Below are 15,219 nucleotides of genomic sequence, written 5' to 3'. Positions count from 1 at the left end.
AAAAGTAACAGATGTTTTAGGTTAAAAATTATAAGACTCTCATGCTTTCCATCTTTTCAGGATTTAGCGTAATCAAATCTCATATCAGAGATTTTAGTGCTATCTTCACAGCTTCCCTTTTCTTTTTTTTCCACTACAGATATAGTAGGAGTACATCTATTGTGTTTCTGTTTCTTTATTCAGCTTAACAGTACTTCGATATTACCAGATATTTTTTCTCTTGGAAATTTTTTAAATTAATTGCTTACGGGAGTTTTCTTTAGAATCACAACTAGAATTCTATTATTTTTTGTATGTGTATAAGCATGTAAAACTGTGTATGTGCAAGAGTTCTGGTATGTATGTAAATTGACTGCGTATGTAGAGTCTTTATAAACGCTTTGGAAAACTTTGTCAGTTTGGAATAGTCTTCTAGATGGCTTGTTCTGGCTAGCTGTCAGCCCAAGTGTAAATATGCTATGACATTATTTCCAATTAAGACGATAGTCTTTGTAAAAATAGGTTGCAGGGTAATGTCATGCTTAAAAGTTGAAGTAAGAAAACCTGAACTAAAAAGCATTTCTGAAGCTAATCATCAATACGGAGACATTTATTCAACAAGACGAGTCTAGACATTCCCCTGAAAGTCAGGTAAACAGAGTCATTGTGTAAAGTTGAAGATCTGGGTCAATTCCTGCTGCCATCGTCAATCATGCGGAGATGTTGGCAGTCAGGGAAGCATCCCATAGATCTCATATTGGAGGTACAATTTGTCTCTAGTAGAGGTAGTAACTTCAGAAGAAATTTCTGATGTCACATTTTATCCTCTGGAAGCTTAGAAGTTTCTGATCCGGTGCTTGATTGGAAATGCCAGGGAACCAACATTAAACTAGCTGGAAAGTCCTCAGCCTCTGCCCTGGCTGGCAGGGTCAAAAATCTCTGCTTCTGAGAAATGAGGCCCGTTGTTTCATATTTAAAGAGCAGATGGCTGAAATTGTTTAAGAAATTTCAGATAAAGTTATATTTGAGCTAAGTAAGCTAATACTAAGACACAAGTAGTTGGCCTGTGGACAGACATCCCCCAGCTTTGTTGTGCCTATTGGAAAAGTTAGGGCTTTCAGCTGTCTCTCTTCTCATTATGTCTGCTCCTTCACTCATACTTGGCCTTGCAGGGTCTGCTGGTGATCAACCCTTCTCAACTCAATTTAGTTAAATGAGGCAAAGGCTGACCATCTCTTAGGGGGCACGTAGAGTAACACGTATGTCAAGACAGGATTTTGCTCTGTTTATTTTTTTGCAGTTCATTGGGTCTAGCTAGTCTCATCTGTAAGTGGTCGTTATTCAGGTCAAAATAGGTGGATATCTGGTATTACTTAAATTGTCAGATACTGATTTTTCATTGCTTTATGTGTTCACTACCCATAGCTTCATATTATTTTTTTTTTCAGTAAAATGAAATAAAATGTGATGGGAATGTGTGAGTGCAGACATAGATGTGAATTTTACCTGTGGCAATTAATTTGAGTTTTAAAATTTGTCATGAAAGTGAAAAAAATTGAAAAGCCATGCTGAGGTATATCTGAGGTATATCTATATATTAAACAATAACTGTATTAATATGAATGTGAATGCTCTGGTATAAATGGGAATCTTATTTTATTTTTATATTTTATCTGTGCAGGTTCGAAAGCACGTGAATGACCTATATGAAGACCTGAGAGATGGACATAACTTGATCTCACTTTTAGAAGTCCTTTCTGGAGACACCTTGGTAAGCTTTTAGATCAGAATGCAGTGGTTCCAGTTTGTTATGTATACACTCGCTGTGTTTGTTAACTCTTTGCATATTGACTACTGGAGATTTCTTTGATATTTTCCATAACCTGACTTGATACAAAAGACACAAGTTGTATTTCTGTTGGTAAAATGTTCCACTGTGAATTCTGTGGGGGAATGCAATCTGTTCTCTTCATTTCTTGTGGTCAGTGAGACTTCCTTTCTTAATAAGGTAACGCGCTATTTTTTTTCTGTTTTTCCCTTTTCTTTACAACTTTTATTTTAACAAGTATTGGATGCTTAATATTCCTTTGCATTAAAGGGAGTAACTTACAAATAGCAAGGATAAAATGTCCCTGAAATTGTCTAACACACTCCTCAGGTGTCATTTCCTTTCTTTGTGAGCATTACTTCCCTTGCTTGGTATTTGTTCTCTTCATTATGTTCTTTTCATGCTCTTATTTTCATTTGTGGTCTGTCTTGTGTCTTTGCTGTCGTGTCTCTTGTCTGTTATATTCATTAGCCAAGAGAGCGAGATTTTTTGAAGACCTCACGGTTGGTGAGTTCAACAGAAGCATGCGCAATTGAACAGCATGAGGATGTGGAGGATGAGGATAAGGGGGTAGGTGCCGACCCCCATAACCGTACTAATGTAGTGTTTGAAGTGTGGTGTCTGCTCATATAAATTCTTAGTTTGGTGTGCTGCAGTAGCGTGCTGTAGAAAGGACAAAAGAACTCACATTGGTAAACCAAGATACGTATGTTTATAATGGAGGTATGACAATGACAGATTTTTATTCAGCCTTTTTGAGAACAGCTAAAATGCAAAGGTTTAAGATTTGTATTTGCTTTCAGCAAACTGTACAAAACCATGGTACAAATGTGTACTGTACATTATCAAGATGTTACAGAACTATTTTTTTAAAATAATAAATAAGGAAATACCATAATCCCATTAAACCAAATTTTTTAGTTGCGATTGCTGTTGCCCATATACAAGTAATTTAGACAAAGGCTTCAAGGCTCTCTGTAGTGAAGTCAATGGCAGCAACTTAATTTATCTTGATTGGAAACATCAGTCTACTGCACCCACAATGTGTGTGACATTGGATAATATTGTGAAACGAGGTAATTTAGATGTGCAGATCTATTTCTTAGAATTTATCAAATGTATTAGTTACTATTTTTTTCAATGCAGATATGCAAAGCAGAAGTTCATGACAGCTCTGTGTAGTGCCTTGGATACTAAGTATATGGATTTTTTGCAGGGTTTATCTTTCTGGCAACAAATGCTGAATTATCATTTCACTGTGTTTTAACTATCCAGAAGGGAAATATTTACTTATAACGTGTAAAATGATGAGTGCTTGTTAGTCCAAGTAAGCTATGTCATGCCTTTGCAGACCTGGCATTATTAGCATTTGCTAAAGCAACCTGCTGTCCTAGGGCCTGTGTGTGGCGCTGCAGCTGTGATTTCAGTGGAATTTGTGTGCTTTTTTTCTGGGGCATAACATAACTCAAAACACTGCATTTTAGCTGTACATTGAAAAAAAAAATTCCCCTCTGGGATACTATACTTAAATACATACTTTGGGATTTATTACACCCTCTTTGTTGTGGAAAACCAAGTTCCAGGTCCTGCAGTCCTTTGTGCCATCCAGGGAAGTTGCTCAGTAGCAAGGGCTGCAGGGCTTGATCCTGGGCTATTGGTGTGAAAAACAAGGGGCTAATTTGGAGGTTCTATAATGGAAACTGAAATTCTTTGTGTTTTAGTTTATGCTTCTTATTCAACTCCATTTCCCACGTTTCCTTTTGGCAAGCATCTGATGCTCCACAGGAGATAAAAAAGGCAGTTGAGGAAGGCTTGAGCTTATCTGTGTTTCACAGTAACTGTCATATTCATGGCTGACCTCTAGCAATTATAGTCTGCTTCAGTTATTGCTGTGAAAGTTTGTGGAAAATCTGAAATAAGAAGAATAGAAGGATTTGGATATTATGATGATGATATAGATGTAATTGCTTTCCCAGTGCTGATCTGTGACAGCTAAGTAAGGAATGCTTTTTCTGTGTGATTATTATTCTTGGTGATTTTATACTAACTGCATGCAGTTTTGCCATGTTTCCATTAGCACATCACTCATGCTTATTTAACAGTTCCTTCTTGCTGGTTTTGACTTTGCTTTGAGAAGAGTGACTTGTTAGGGCTTTTTCACACTTTATAATGTCCTCCCTGAGTCAAGAGTTTAAACTTGCACTCTAGGGCTGTGTATGTTGTATTATCCTGTTTGAAGGAAAGTATTATCTTTATTAGAGACTTCAAATAGATATGTATCAATATCATAATTATTATGCAGTCATGCCATAAATAAACAACGTTAAATCGTAAAGTTGCATACAGGAGTAAGCTTTTCCATTACAGAGTTTACCAGAGCAACATAAAGGTCCATGACATTACTTATATTTTGTTTTGCTTAACATACTGTAAATCTTTTATAATAATTTATTGCAATTTGGTTTCAGTAGGTAGAGTCATGTAGGGCCCTTTTTAGCCCTCTTGACTTAAATAATACTTTACAGGGAAACATCTATTTGCATGGATCCTGCATGGATCAAAGTAGCAGTTTAGCACTGCTGATCATCTCTCTTGCCATTCACTGTGCTAAAAAATATCAACTACAGTTTAAAAAAAAATTAATTGATAAAGCACACTTTTCCACCAAAGGTATTGGCTTCCTTAAGACTACAGTGTTTCAGATGTTTAACATGGTATCTGTTAAATCGGAGTATTTTTTCTTTTGTCTGATGAGAAAATCTCACAACTATTGTTTTCCAATTTTAGCCCCGAGAAAAAGGTCGGATGCGTTTTCACAGACTCCAGAATGTCCAGATTGCACTTGACTATTTGAAAAAACGCCAGGTATGGTGAAAATTTTAATAAAAAATGTTAATGAAAATTTCGTCACCTGTAGCTAATAAATAAAAAAAAATATATCCTGCTTGGTCTTTTATGCATGTTGTATAATAATTGCTGGTGTAGGCCTGACGTGATCTCATGCTTGAGATGGCTGAAATGTGTCAAAGGTAACTTTACACCACCCTTCTCTGAGCAATAACATCAACACACTCCATGGGGTATATGATGTTAAAGAGGAGAAAATAATGGATAAGATCCTCAGCAGTTGCTTGTAGTAGATCTAAGTATCTTTCATGCTGCCCAAACACTAGCTGGTATACAGTTTTGTTCACAGTCATGTGCAAAATGCAAATTCTAAGAAATTAGAACATTGTGTGGGAGTTCCTTGTTGTGATTATATTTGTTTTGGGAAAAATTTCTCAAATCTTCATCCTGATGAAAGCAAAACTGGTGCCCTAGAAAGGCAGTAGTCACCTGGGCTGTGGAAGATCGAGGCTTAACTTCACCTGTGTCTCCTTTAAGCCAAACACTTGAAACTCGCACTGCTGGGCGATTTTCCGCTGCTGTGAGTTTCCTTCTGCTTTTAAATTTCTTTTAAACACTTACAGAATTCTTATTTTCTCCCTTTGCAAAATGACAATATTAAAAAATGTCAAAAACATGAATGAAAGGAAAAACTGTACCTTCCTATCCATCCAATCCAAATGAGTTGATGGTGGAAATCTGCTGATTGATTTTTTTTTTTTAAATTTTATTTGCTACTTAAAAGGTTTGAAAAAATATGAGTAGCAAACCATAGACAGATAATTTGGTTATAAAACCAGATATCTTTTTGTGTTTTGAGTGAAATTGCAAACTATCTTTTGGGTCACTGAGTGATGTGTGTCCACTGAGAACTCAATCCTGCTTCACTGTGTTCAAAGCAAACTTTTCCTGTTAACCTAAGTGAGCCACTGAACAAATACGCTATGAAGTAACTGAATGGTTACTTGAAATGACAGTCACAGCAGCATTTTTATGCAGCAAGACCTCTGGACTTGTGCTGCAACATGCCTTATTTATGCATAACAGACTGTGCATATTGAAACATGGAAGATGTAGGATCAGGTCATCCCATGTTTATCAAAGTGCGTATGTCGTTGGGAAGTGCAAGTCTCCATCGTGCAGCCGCCAGTTGTGATGGGAGAATTTTTGTGCTCTCTTTAGCTTTGCAGTTTTATGAAGATGGCTGTACTCCACGGTACAAAATTCTTGTAGGGCTTTGGTCTTCCTGGCAAGTTGCCTGCCAGTGGGAAACTTGCATTTGATTAAAGTTTCAGCCCCCTGCTAGGTGTTTCTAAACTGTATTTAGGAGGTAACTTGATCAGGCTGGCTGTATAACCTCCAAATACAATGCTTTATTGTGATTGTAAGGCAGAGAGATCCTATATATTGATAATTTTGAAGCCTGACTTGGGAAAAAACAAAGAAAATAACAAAGAGAAGGCATATTTGACTATCTTGTAGAGTTTTCCTAAACACAAACAGTTTTTAAAATGCAGGGCTAGGGAGGGGAACATTTGGATTTGTTTTTAATTTATTCTTTGAGCTGTGGAATATGCTCTCTTTCCACCCAAAAGAGCAGTTTTGGTTTGGTTTTTTTTTGTTGTTTTTTTTTTTTTTCCCCTAATAGTTAAGATTATGTCTGCAGATCAAGAGAAAGACATGCCTTTGCTTGCTCGATGTTGATAAAAGAGTATATGTTAAAAAGCATGTGCGTGTGACTTTACTAACATAAGTATAAAATGCCTTTTAGTTGAGTCATCTTTAATTGCTAGACTGCATGGATACATAATACATACAGAGAAATTAAATGCAATAATAAAGTACGACAAAGAAAATAGGATTGTTGAACTCAGCCTGGATGTGAGTTTATTGGTGTGGTAAAAATGTCAGCCTTTGTTTCACTCCTATTAACCATTTCATATTTATAGCACTGTGAATGAGTAGATAGCAGAAGCGATAATAATTGTTGTCATTATTAAGCCATTGGTTATTTAAATGTGTTACTAAATTCCTGGGTTTATCAAGTCTGATCATTGTGTTTTAGCAGGCTAGTTCTGCTGCTACTGAGTTCTTGCTTTGGTGCAGGAGAGTGTGGGGAGTAGAAACAATGATAGCTTCCCAGGTCTCAGCACTGCCCTGAGACTGATACACCAGTTAAGGATCATCATATTCTTGTTATCTTTTCCCCCTGTATCGTGCCTTCCCTCTCTGTCATGGACAGAGGTGAAGGGTATTTGGCATGGGGAGCGAATCTGCGGGCGGCAGAGTGACAGCTGAGGAATCTTCTCAGCTCAGCATGGGTGGGAGAGGACAATTCCTGGCAAGCTGCTTAAGCCAGAACGCAATTCCTTTCTGCTTTTGAGAATTAAAAAAATCCAAGAGAGTAAGGCTCAGGAAGTGAGTGGTGCTTCCTTTATAGTTGCACCTGTATAGTGCAGCATGTATTTGTGGCATATTTATTTCAATTTTGTCTGTATTTTCTTTCCACGATGGCAGGTGAAACTGGTTAACATTAGAAATGATGACATAACAGATGGGAATCCCAAATTGACTTTGGGGTTGATATGGACCATAATTTTGCACTTTCAGGTAAGTCTCGTTTTCCTTGACAGTTAGGTTTTCGGTCAGATTCTTGTGTTTAGTTATAATGAATATGTCAATTTAGGACTCCATGTAGGCTGTGCAAAAATATAGATTACCTCTTTTCTCTAATATGTATATGAAGGTTTTTATGATATGTCTGATTTCATATATAAACTGAATCTGAAGGTGTCATTTGTTTGCTAATTTCCTGTCTGTGAAGTGAGAGAAAAATAGCTTGGGTCTTGAGCATCATTAAAGACAATACTGGATGTTTTCCTCCCAGCGTTTGGACAAACCAGTCTTGTTTTATTCTACAGACTTATTCTGATGCGTATTAAAATATATTAAAAAGTTTTAAATCTTTTTTTTTATCCCAGATCTGAATTTCTTTGCTGATAAGAGTATTTTAGCAAGCACTGCTTTCAGCCTTTTTGAGCAGTTGGTAACACTTCAGTATTTGTTTTTAGCCCCTGCGATGGTAACGCGGGTCACGCTAGGTGGCACTCTGGTTGTTGTACACTGGCGGGATTGTGTACAGTATAATGCGGCCTTACAGTGTGTGGTGTTGGATTGCTCCTCAAAATGAGCCTGTCACAATGGCCGAGGCTGTAGATGATGTAATTCAGATGACAGATAATTCCCATTTAGTGACTGCAGCATTGTTAGCGATAAACTCCCTGCTGTGCAGGCATTATAAACAATCAGAAAATTACATGATTATTCAGAAAGAGCGTGGTTCATTTAGGAATATCCTACACTGGATTTATGACTTGAAAAAAAATTATTTAAAAAAAACCCACAGAAAGGCTGCTAGGTTCTAGTTTGCCTTTCTGCAAATCCTAAAAGGAACAGAAGACATGAATAGTGCACTCTGATCTACACAGAGTGCACGGCTTAGCCCAGGCCGGTGCACAGGGTAAAGGAGAAACCACTAACTGCACACTGCTAGTGAGGACCTGAAGTTCCCTCAGCTCCCCCCATCATGCCAATGTTTGCTCCCACATGATAATATAGAGAAAAAAGGCTGGGCTAACATATATTAACCACAGAATAGACAGTGACTGAATGTTACTGTGTGTGAAGAAATAAAGATTATTAAAAACCTCCTAATAGGAACTGCTAATGGAATTAACCTTGACTTGATGTGTGTTTTGTCTTTCTGAACTTGATGAACAGATTTTTGCAGGATGAATTTGTTAAGTTTTTCTCACTAGCTGAAGTACAGGACTTCTGACACAAATTTGAGTGCTTATAAAAAGTGATGAAAGTTACTGTTACTAGTTATAGCTGTAGGAAATGATGAGAAAGAGAAACATTTATAGAAAGCAACTAATTTAGATGAGCTGGTGTGACAAGGGTTTTCCCCTGTATTGTAGCCAGCTCCATATGAAATATGTAGAAGCATTTAAATTGTAGCTGAAACACACTTACTTCCCTCTGTCCTGACCCCCAGTAACTGCCAACTAAATCTCTACCAATACAATTCAAATCTTGCAGATCTGTCAGCTTTTATTTTTTCAAAATAATATCTTTTAAAAATCTGTGTTAAAATAATTTTAAGAATTAGTAGTTGTTCTTGGACTAAATATTAAACCTCATTAGTAAATACGAAATAACTAAAGAACTTAAAAATATTTTAAAAAAATATTGTCTGTCTTTTTACTATTAATGGCTGCAGTACCTACACTGAATGCAGGAGAGATTTGTAAGGCAATGTGAGAGACACCCTCTGTACTAATCTGTTCTACCCTGGCAGCTGCCTGTACGCCACTGCTTTTGAAGTATGTGACAGTTTGGTGTCATTGACACCTGTATGTGGGGAGCTGCATTTATATGCATTAAATGTCTAAATTGTCCCTATAATCTGATAATCTGACTGACAGAGATTTGGTCCGTGCAGCTGGTGTAGCCTAGAGAGTGAGTCAGCTAACCAGCTACTAGAAGCTCACTCTGACTAAACATAAACATCTGTGGTGTTGGAGATTTACGAGGCACCCATGTGAGTATGAGAAACATGATGTAGGTCTTATGGGAAACCCAGTGTCATCTGGTAAGAGACAGATCATGCAGGATAAACTGCATCTTAAAGGATGGTAAACATATTTAGCAACAGATTTGAGGCCTGGACGATTAGTCAGTACAGTGAGTGAGGTTGGTGGAGCAATTTAGATCACTTGCAGTAGGTGCCTGTAGTACCTACTGAGCTATTAGGTTGTCCAGCATATGTGCTTAGTATGATCTGAGATGATGCATCATACCTAGTAGGATATGCAGTAGGAAGCAAGTTTCCTTAGGTCTTGTGGTGTATCTGCTGTCCCCAGGTAGATATCTTGGGTAGTTTTAAGTGTCCCAGGTGTTCTAGACAGTTGATTGACTTTCTTCTTATATCTCTACTTCAGGGCATGAAACATTACTGTTCAGGATCCGTTGATTGCACTAACTAGATGTCCAGGGCTTTTGATTCAGTTCCCTAAAGACACGTGGCATTTGAGTGACATCTGAGGTGTGCTAGACTTCTCTGATGAGACACCAGATTTGCGAGAGACCCATAGGTCTCTTAGACTTACAACTAGAGGCCAGCTGGAATATACCAGGATATCTCAAAGAGCTCTAGAAGCTCATGTTTAGGAACCTCAGATCTTGCCTCCACTGGATAAAATGGGCCCTCTAAGATGTAGCCAGCATGTTAACACGTATATGTAGACAATTACATTGAGATGTCTTAATCTGAACTGCCCCTTAAATTTTCCTAGCATTTGCAGTGGTAGTTAATTTCTCAGTGAGGCTAAGGAGCTGTTTGCTGTGTGATGTTACTGCCTCTGTGCCATCATTTAAGTATATTCTAATAACACTGCAACCTGGGAGGTAGTCAAGATGCCAGGGATTTTTTTTTTTTTGGCTGTTGTTTGTGACTTCTTGTTTCTCTGAGTCAGGACACTTATTTGGAGGATAATATTTCCCTAAAATAGAAAATCCTTCTGAGTATTGGGATGAATTTAGGAATGATTTAGGGGAAAGACATGACAAACAAAAATAAAAGATAATTTGCATTTGAGGATTACATTTCTCTTGCATCTGAATTATATGTAGAAATGGTTATGGCTTGTAACCTGGTACGCATAATTAGATAAAGGTAACTGTTTTTCTGAGTTATACTGCTGACTGCTGCAGCTGCACAAGTCCAGAAATTGTAAAATCCTCTGTGTCCCAAGTAATAATATATAAGATATAGAGAAGATAGAGTGGGAAATCCAGTGGTTTATTGAGTCGAGTATGTTGGAAAATAATTTGTCCTGTGGGCATTGAAAATCCCCGAGACATGTATGTTATTTGGATTTAGGCAAGCTTTTCACATGCTTTTAATAATACGTGGCTTTTTAAAAATTCAGTTTCATAGTGCAATAACTACTGTAAGTTATTTTCCTGGCCCCTGTACAACATACTAAATCAGATTACCGTATTTTGTGTAATTATGGGCTGTATGTAAAAATATCCAAATTAATACTTGAATGAACTCCTCCTTCAACACCTGGTACATTTTCACTGATGACATTGGAGATGAGCAACTGTAAATTAAAGCAGAATTTGGCCTCAGTAAGTAACCACAATTTTAGTAAGATAATTTCGGTGAAAATTGGTAATCATTTATTTTCAAACCACTCCAAACATTCTTTAATTTAACAAATGGTAAGTATTTAGATAATTTGCAGTTGGTTGAAAAAAACCACACTGAAGCAGAGCAACACCTAAAACTTCAAGCTTTCAGGCATCCAAAATTAACCCTTTGTGAATGCAGACCTTAAAAAATTTCTGGAGCTTCTAAGTCATGATCCAACAGACTTTTTCTGTTTCAGTTTCATAATCATTTTGCAGCTCAGAAACTGCTGTGAAACACTTCCTTCCACCTTCCCCAGCTCCCTGCTGTCAGGGCTCTTTGCAGGATGCTGCTTTTCAAGGCTCGAGTGGGTGATGTTTTTGTCCAGATGTTACACTGCTGTCCAGCCCCCTCTGGCCAGAGGGCTGCTTTCTCTCAGGCCTCCTTGGGGAAGTGTAACCTCTTCACACTTCTCTTGTCAGACAGCAAATACTGTGGGTTTTTTTTTTCTCCCCCCCCCCCCCCCGATGACTCCTCATAAGCCTTCAAGCAAAATTCATTCTTTACCAGTCTGCCCAAAGCAGTCTGTGTCTATAGATTGCTCATTTGGTCCAGTAGATCAGCAGTTAAACTTTTACCCGTGTTGGCAAAAAGGTAAGAAGGGTGGATTTGTTTGTTGATTACTTGGCTGAGATAAAGGACAACTACCCAGCCATTTCTCAAGTTCCTGATACCCCTTACCACAGTTAGGTGTTCAGAGCCTGCTATATAGGTAGTAATTTTGAAACACTCTTTATGTTCGTTGTGAAGGCTGTGGCCTTCATACATGGTGGCCAGAGGAGGAGACGCTTCAGCTGTGGTGGCCCATTCCAGTAAATGACGTGCAGAAGGCAGATGTTCTGGGACCTGTGCACCTTCCTCTGCTTCAGCTGCTCTGCTGTTAAATTTCTGATGGGGTCACCCTACAAAGAGACGTGCTGCCTGCTTTCCTCTTCTCTTTCCTGAAGTGGCAGTGTGGACTTGAGAGAGCTGGCTCTGGCCTTCCCTCACCGTTCTCCTGGCACCTATTTCTGCTGGGAGCAGCTGGCTGGCGGCAGCTGCCTCTGAAACTTGCTTCTGGGTCGTGCCCAAGACGTGGGTCTTGGAGCCCAAGGATTGGAGTTTAATCTGCCTCTGCTTTAAAATAGCTAGAACAGTTCAAGGTCTGATCTCCTCAAAGATTTAAAGACAGAGCTAAACGGCCAGTTGTCTAATCTCTGACTATAAGTGATCATAGAGTAAACTGTATTCCCCCTGGGAGCTGCAGTTCCCAGTCATTAGTCGTTGCAGCAGACCTGTCATTCAGCATATGATGAGATATACTCTTCCTTTTTTCCTCAGTTTTCTCTTCCTTTATTCCTCAGTTGAGCTCCTTGTTATCTCTTCCTGAATTCTTCAGCAATTAAAAAAAATTATAATAATTGCTAATTGTCAGGTAAGAGAATGTATGTAGAGTTCTTGGAATTTCTGGGGCTCCTCTGAATCACAGCATGGACAAGAAGCATTAAGGCTCATTGCAGAATCATATTTAGACTTTATCTCTACAAATAGTGGGATATCTGTAGCGGGATAAGATTTATGAGCAGTTAGCTGGTCTGATTCTCTTCATCCTTAATCCTGTAAAACCATCAACAAGGTTGATTCCTCTTTTTGTAAGCCATCTCACTGGGTATAAAACCTCTGCTGTTCTGGGTAGTGACTTTTGGTACCTCAGCGGTACCTGGAAGCTGAACTGCTCTTTCAGATTTTGAGCAGTGGTTGCCAGGACAGCTCAGATAGCTCCAAATATAACCTTTGTTATATTGTGTACTGGCAAGCCTTTAGTTTTTGCCTTGTTGTCTATCTTGTGCTGCTTAAATTTTCACTTTCTCTTTGGCTTATGTTTATCTCTCAGCTGTTCTGCATGTGACCCTTGGGCTGTGCAACAAAATGCTTACTGGTTATCTGGTATGCTGTTCTAGTACCATGAAATCACACGTCCCATTTATGCTAAATGCTCCATTGCTTTTGCTGTGTTGTGTAAACAGCCAAAAAAAAAAAAAAAAGGAGGAGGAAGGGATCTTAGATCCAAAACTACCTGAAATGCATTCCTAGTAGGCTTTTGATCATGTTAATCTGGGATAAAAGATACCAGGTGTGCGCTGATTGGCAGAGTGGAATAACCTTTCCTTTACTGCATTTGCCAACTATATGAAACCAATGATAAAGGATAAATTAGCAATGTACAAAGGATGAGTGATCTCAGCATTTTGCAGACTAACAAATAAACAGATATTCAACAACGTTGCCACTTTAATGTGTAATACACCTGTCCCATGTTAAGAGCATAAAGCATTTAACAGTCACAGACTTACTTGACAAATTACAGGAATCTGTAGTTAAATGCAAACTCATACAAATGTGCATGAGCTATTTCATGTCTGATGTTAATCTTTTGTTTGCTGTGTCTTAATGTTAACCTCTTGTTTGTGATTAAGCAGCCTCTAAGACAGATCAAATTGCAGGCAAGTGTTGGTTTAATCCTTTATTCATGTTATGCTCCTTAAGGGTTTATGTGCCAGAAAGTATTTTACTAATCTCCCCTTAAAACTTTCCAGCATCCATGGGCATAAGTTTGCATCTTTGGGTTTCCTCTGACCTATCTTGAATTAGATTTGATTTCACATTTTTATGACAGTCAGAGTGACACCAATTCTAAAAGGAGTTTTGAAATGCCAGAGAATGCCTTAGGAACGTTTTCGCTTGGGAGGAACAGGTAAACAGTTTTTAAAAAGTATAAACTAAATTATAATCCATTAAAACTTGGATAGTCTAGTGTAATTGTTGTTTAGAAACTTCACTGCCCACGTGTCTTAATTTAAATATGGACTTGCATTGGAAAATTTAAATTTGAAGTATTTTTAAGCAAATTCTTAACTCCTGCGCAATTTGTGGATGAAGAACAACATTGGCAGTGTACTTGTGTTAGGCTGTATTTACTTTAATACATTTTTGATCAGGCAGTTAATACAGCATGAAAATGTGCAATTTTTCATTCAAATGCTGGACATTTGTCTTTAACCTTTTACATATTTTCTGCTTTATCAGGATAGTCATAGTAGGTCTTTTTTATAAGACTACATAAATTTCAGTATTATTATACTACAATACATTTTACTGTGTGTTATTATTATTAGACATGTTATTATTAAACCAGAAGCTATATCTGTGTGAAATTAAATCAGTCTTGGTCCGTTGCACTGCAAACTGCACTGCATTTTCTTTTCTGATGACAGAGGAGAAAGAGAGGTATATTTTCAAGCATAAAAGCTATTTGTTTGTACAAACACAGTGATGTCATTTACAAAGACTATTGTGTTTTTAATGTGCTTTCCTATTAATTAAGGAGGGGGCAAGTCAGGACTCAACTCAGTGCCTTGTGGATGTATGTTTTAAATCAGTGCGTTATCTGGGCCTTGACTGAAAGTCGCTTTTCTAAGCTGACTAGAATACAGCTTTTTACTGTGAGTAAAGGGAGCAAATGTCACAGCCGCACCTGTTAAACACACTGCAAATGCAAATACAAATCCAGGCCATGAAAGAGAGTGTGGTCATGGTGTAAACACCTACTTTGAAAAGAAACATGTTAGCATTGTGCCTGTATGTAGCTGCCTGTCTGTCAGCGGTACAGGGTATTCTGTAACAGCTTTCCAGTCCTTTAGTGTTATGCTATAAAAGTTTCTAAGCATTACTGTCAAATTTTACATCACTGCCCTGAGAGTGGTCAGCAAGGAGCAGCTGTTTTCTTGACAATTCTTTGGAGGCTGATCCTACTTCTTTGCCATATTATTCATTCTAGATCCCGTCAGTAAAATGTCATAGAATACTTCAGTGGAAGTGACCCCTGGGGATAAAGTCTGTGGGTTTCATTATTGCAATTCATTTTCAAGTACATAAAGGAAACTCAGTGGTAACACCTGATAATGTCACTCCGTAGTTCTTTCTCAGCATGAGAAGCCATACATATCTATTACTGCTGATGCATGTTGTTTTTAGTAGGTTTTGTGTATTGGTAACAAAAATGAAGCTGCAGCTTCAAAACAGATATTATTCAAACCACATATGTTAGTGATTAGACATGCTTACATTTTAGTAGTTCACATTGCTACCTGGTTTTCATATGTTTTAGATGCTTCTTGGCTGTTATATTGCCTGTTATACACAGAGATGCCTACAGATCAGGAGCATGGGAGGAGGACAAATCTCCATTTTTATAAAAGTAACTTTGTGGACAGTCTTCTAGACAGTC

The 15,219-nt window shown here is 37.9% G+C and overlaps 1 protein-coding gene across 4 annotated transcripts in view; it reads left to right on the top strand.

Moving 5' to 3' along the window:
• DST (dystonin) overlaps positions 1–15,219 on the top strand; it is a 310,564-nt gene that overhangs the window by 116,737 nt on the left and 178,608 nt on the right. For all 4 annotated transcript variants that reach the window (XM_086743267.1, XM_086743270.1, XM_086743269.1 and 1 more), the window contains 3 exons: positions 1,661–1,750; positions 4,595–4,672; positions 7,211–7,303. In XM_086743267.1, the coding sequence (XP_086599393.1) occupies positions 1,661–1,750; positions 4,595–4,672; positions 7,211–7,303 (261 nt within the window). The remainder of the gene's footprint in view (positions 1–1,660; positions 1,751–4,594; positions 4,673–7,210; positions 7,304–15,219) is intronic.

Source organism: Chlamydotis macqueenii, chromosome 3 (assembly GCF_036417535.1).
Source record: "Chlamydotis macqueenii isolate bChlMac1 chromosome 3, bChlMac1.mat, whole genome shotgun sequence".
Classification (NCBI taxonomy): Eukaryota; Metazoa; Chordata; class Aves; order Otidiformes; family Otididae; genus Chlamydotis; species Chlamydotis macqueenii.
The sequence above is the reverse complement of the archived record's forward strand: the minus strand, read 5'-3'. Positions and strand labels throughout refer to the sequence as shown.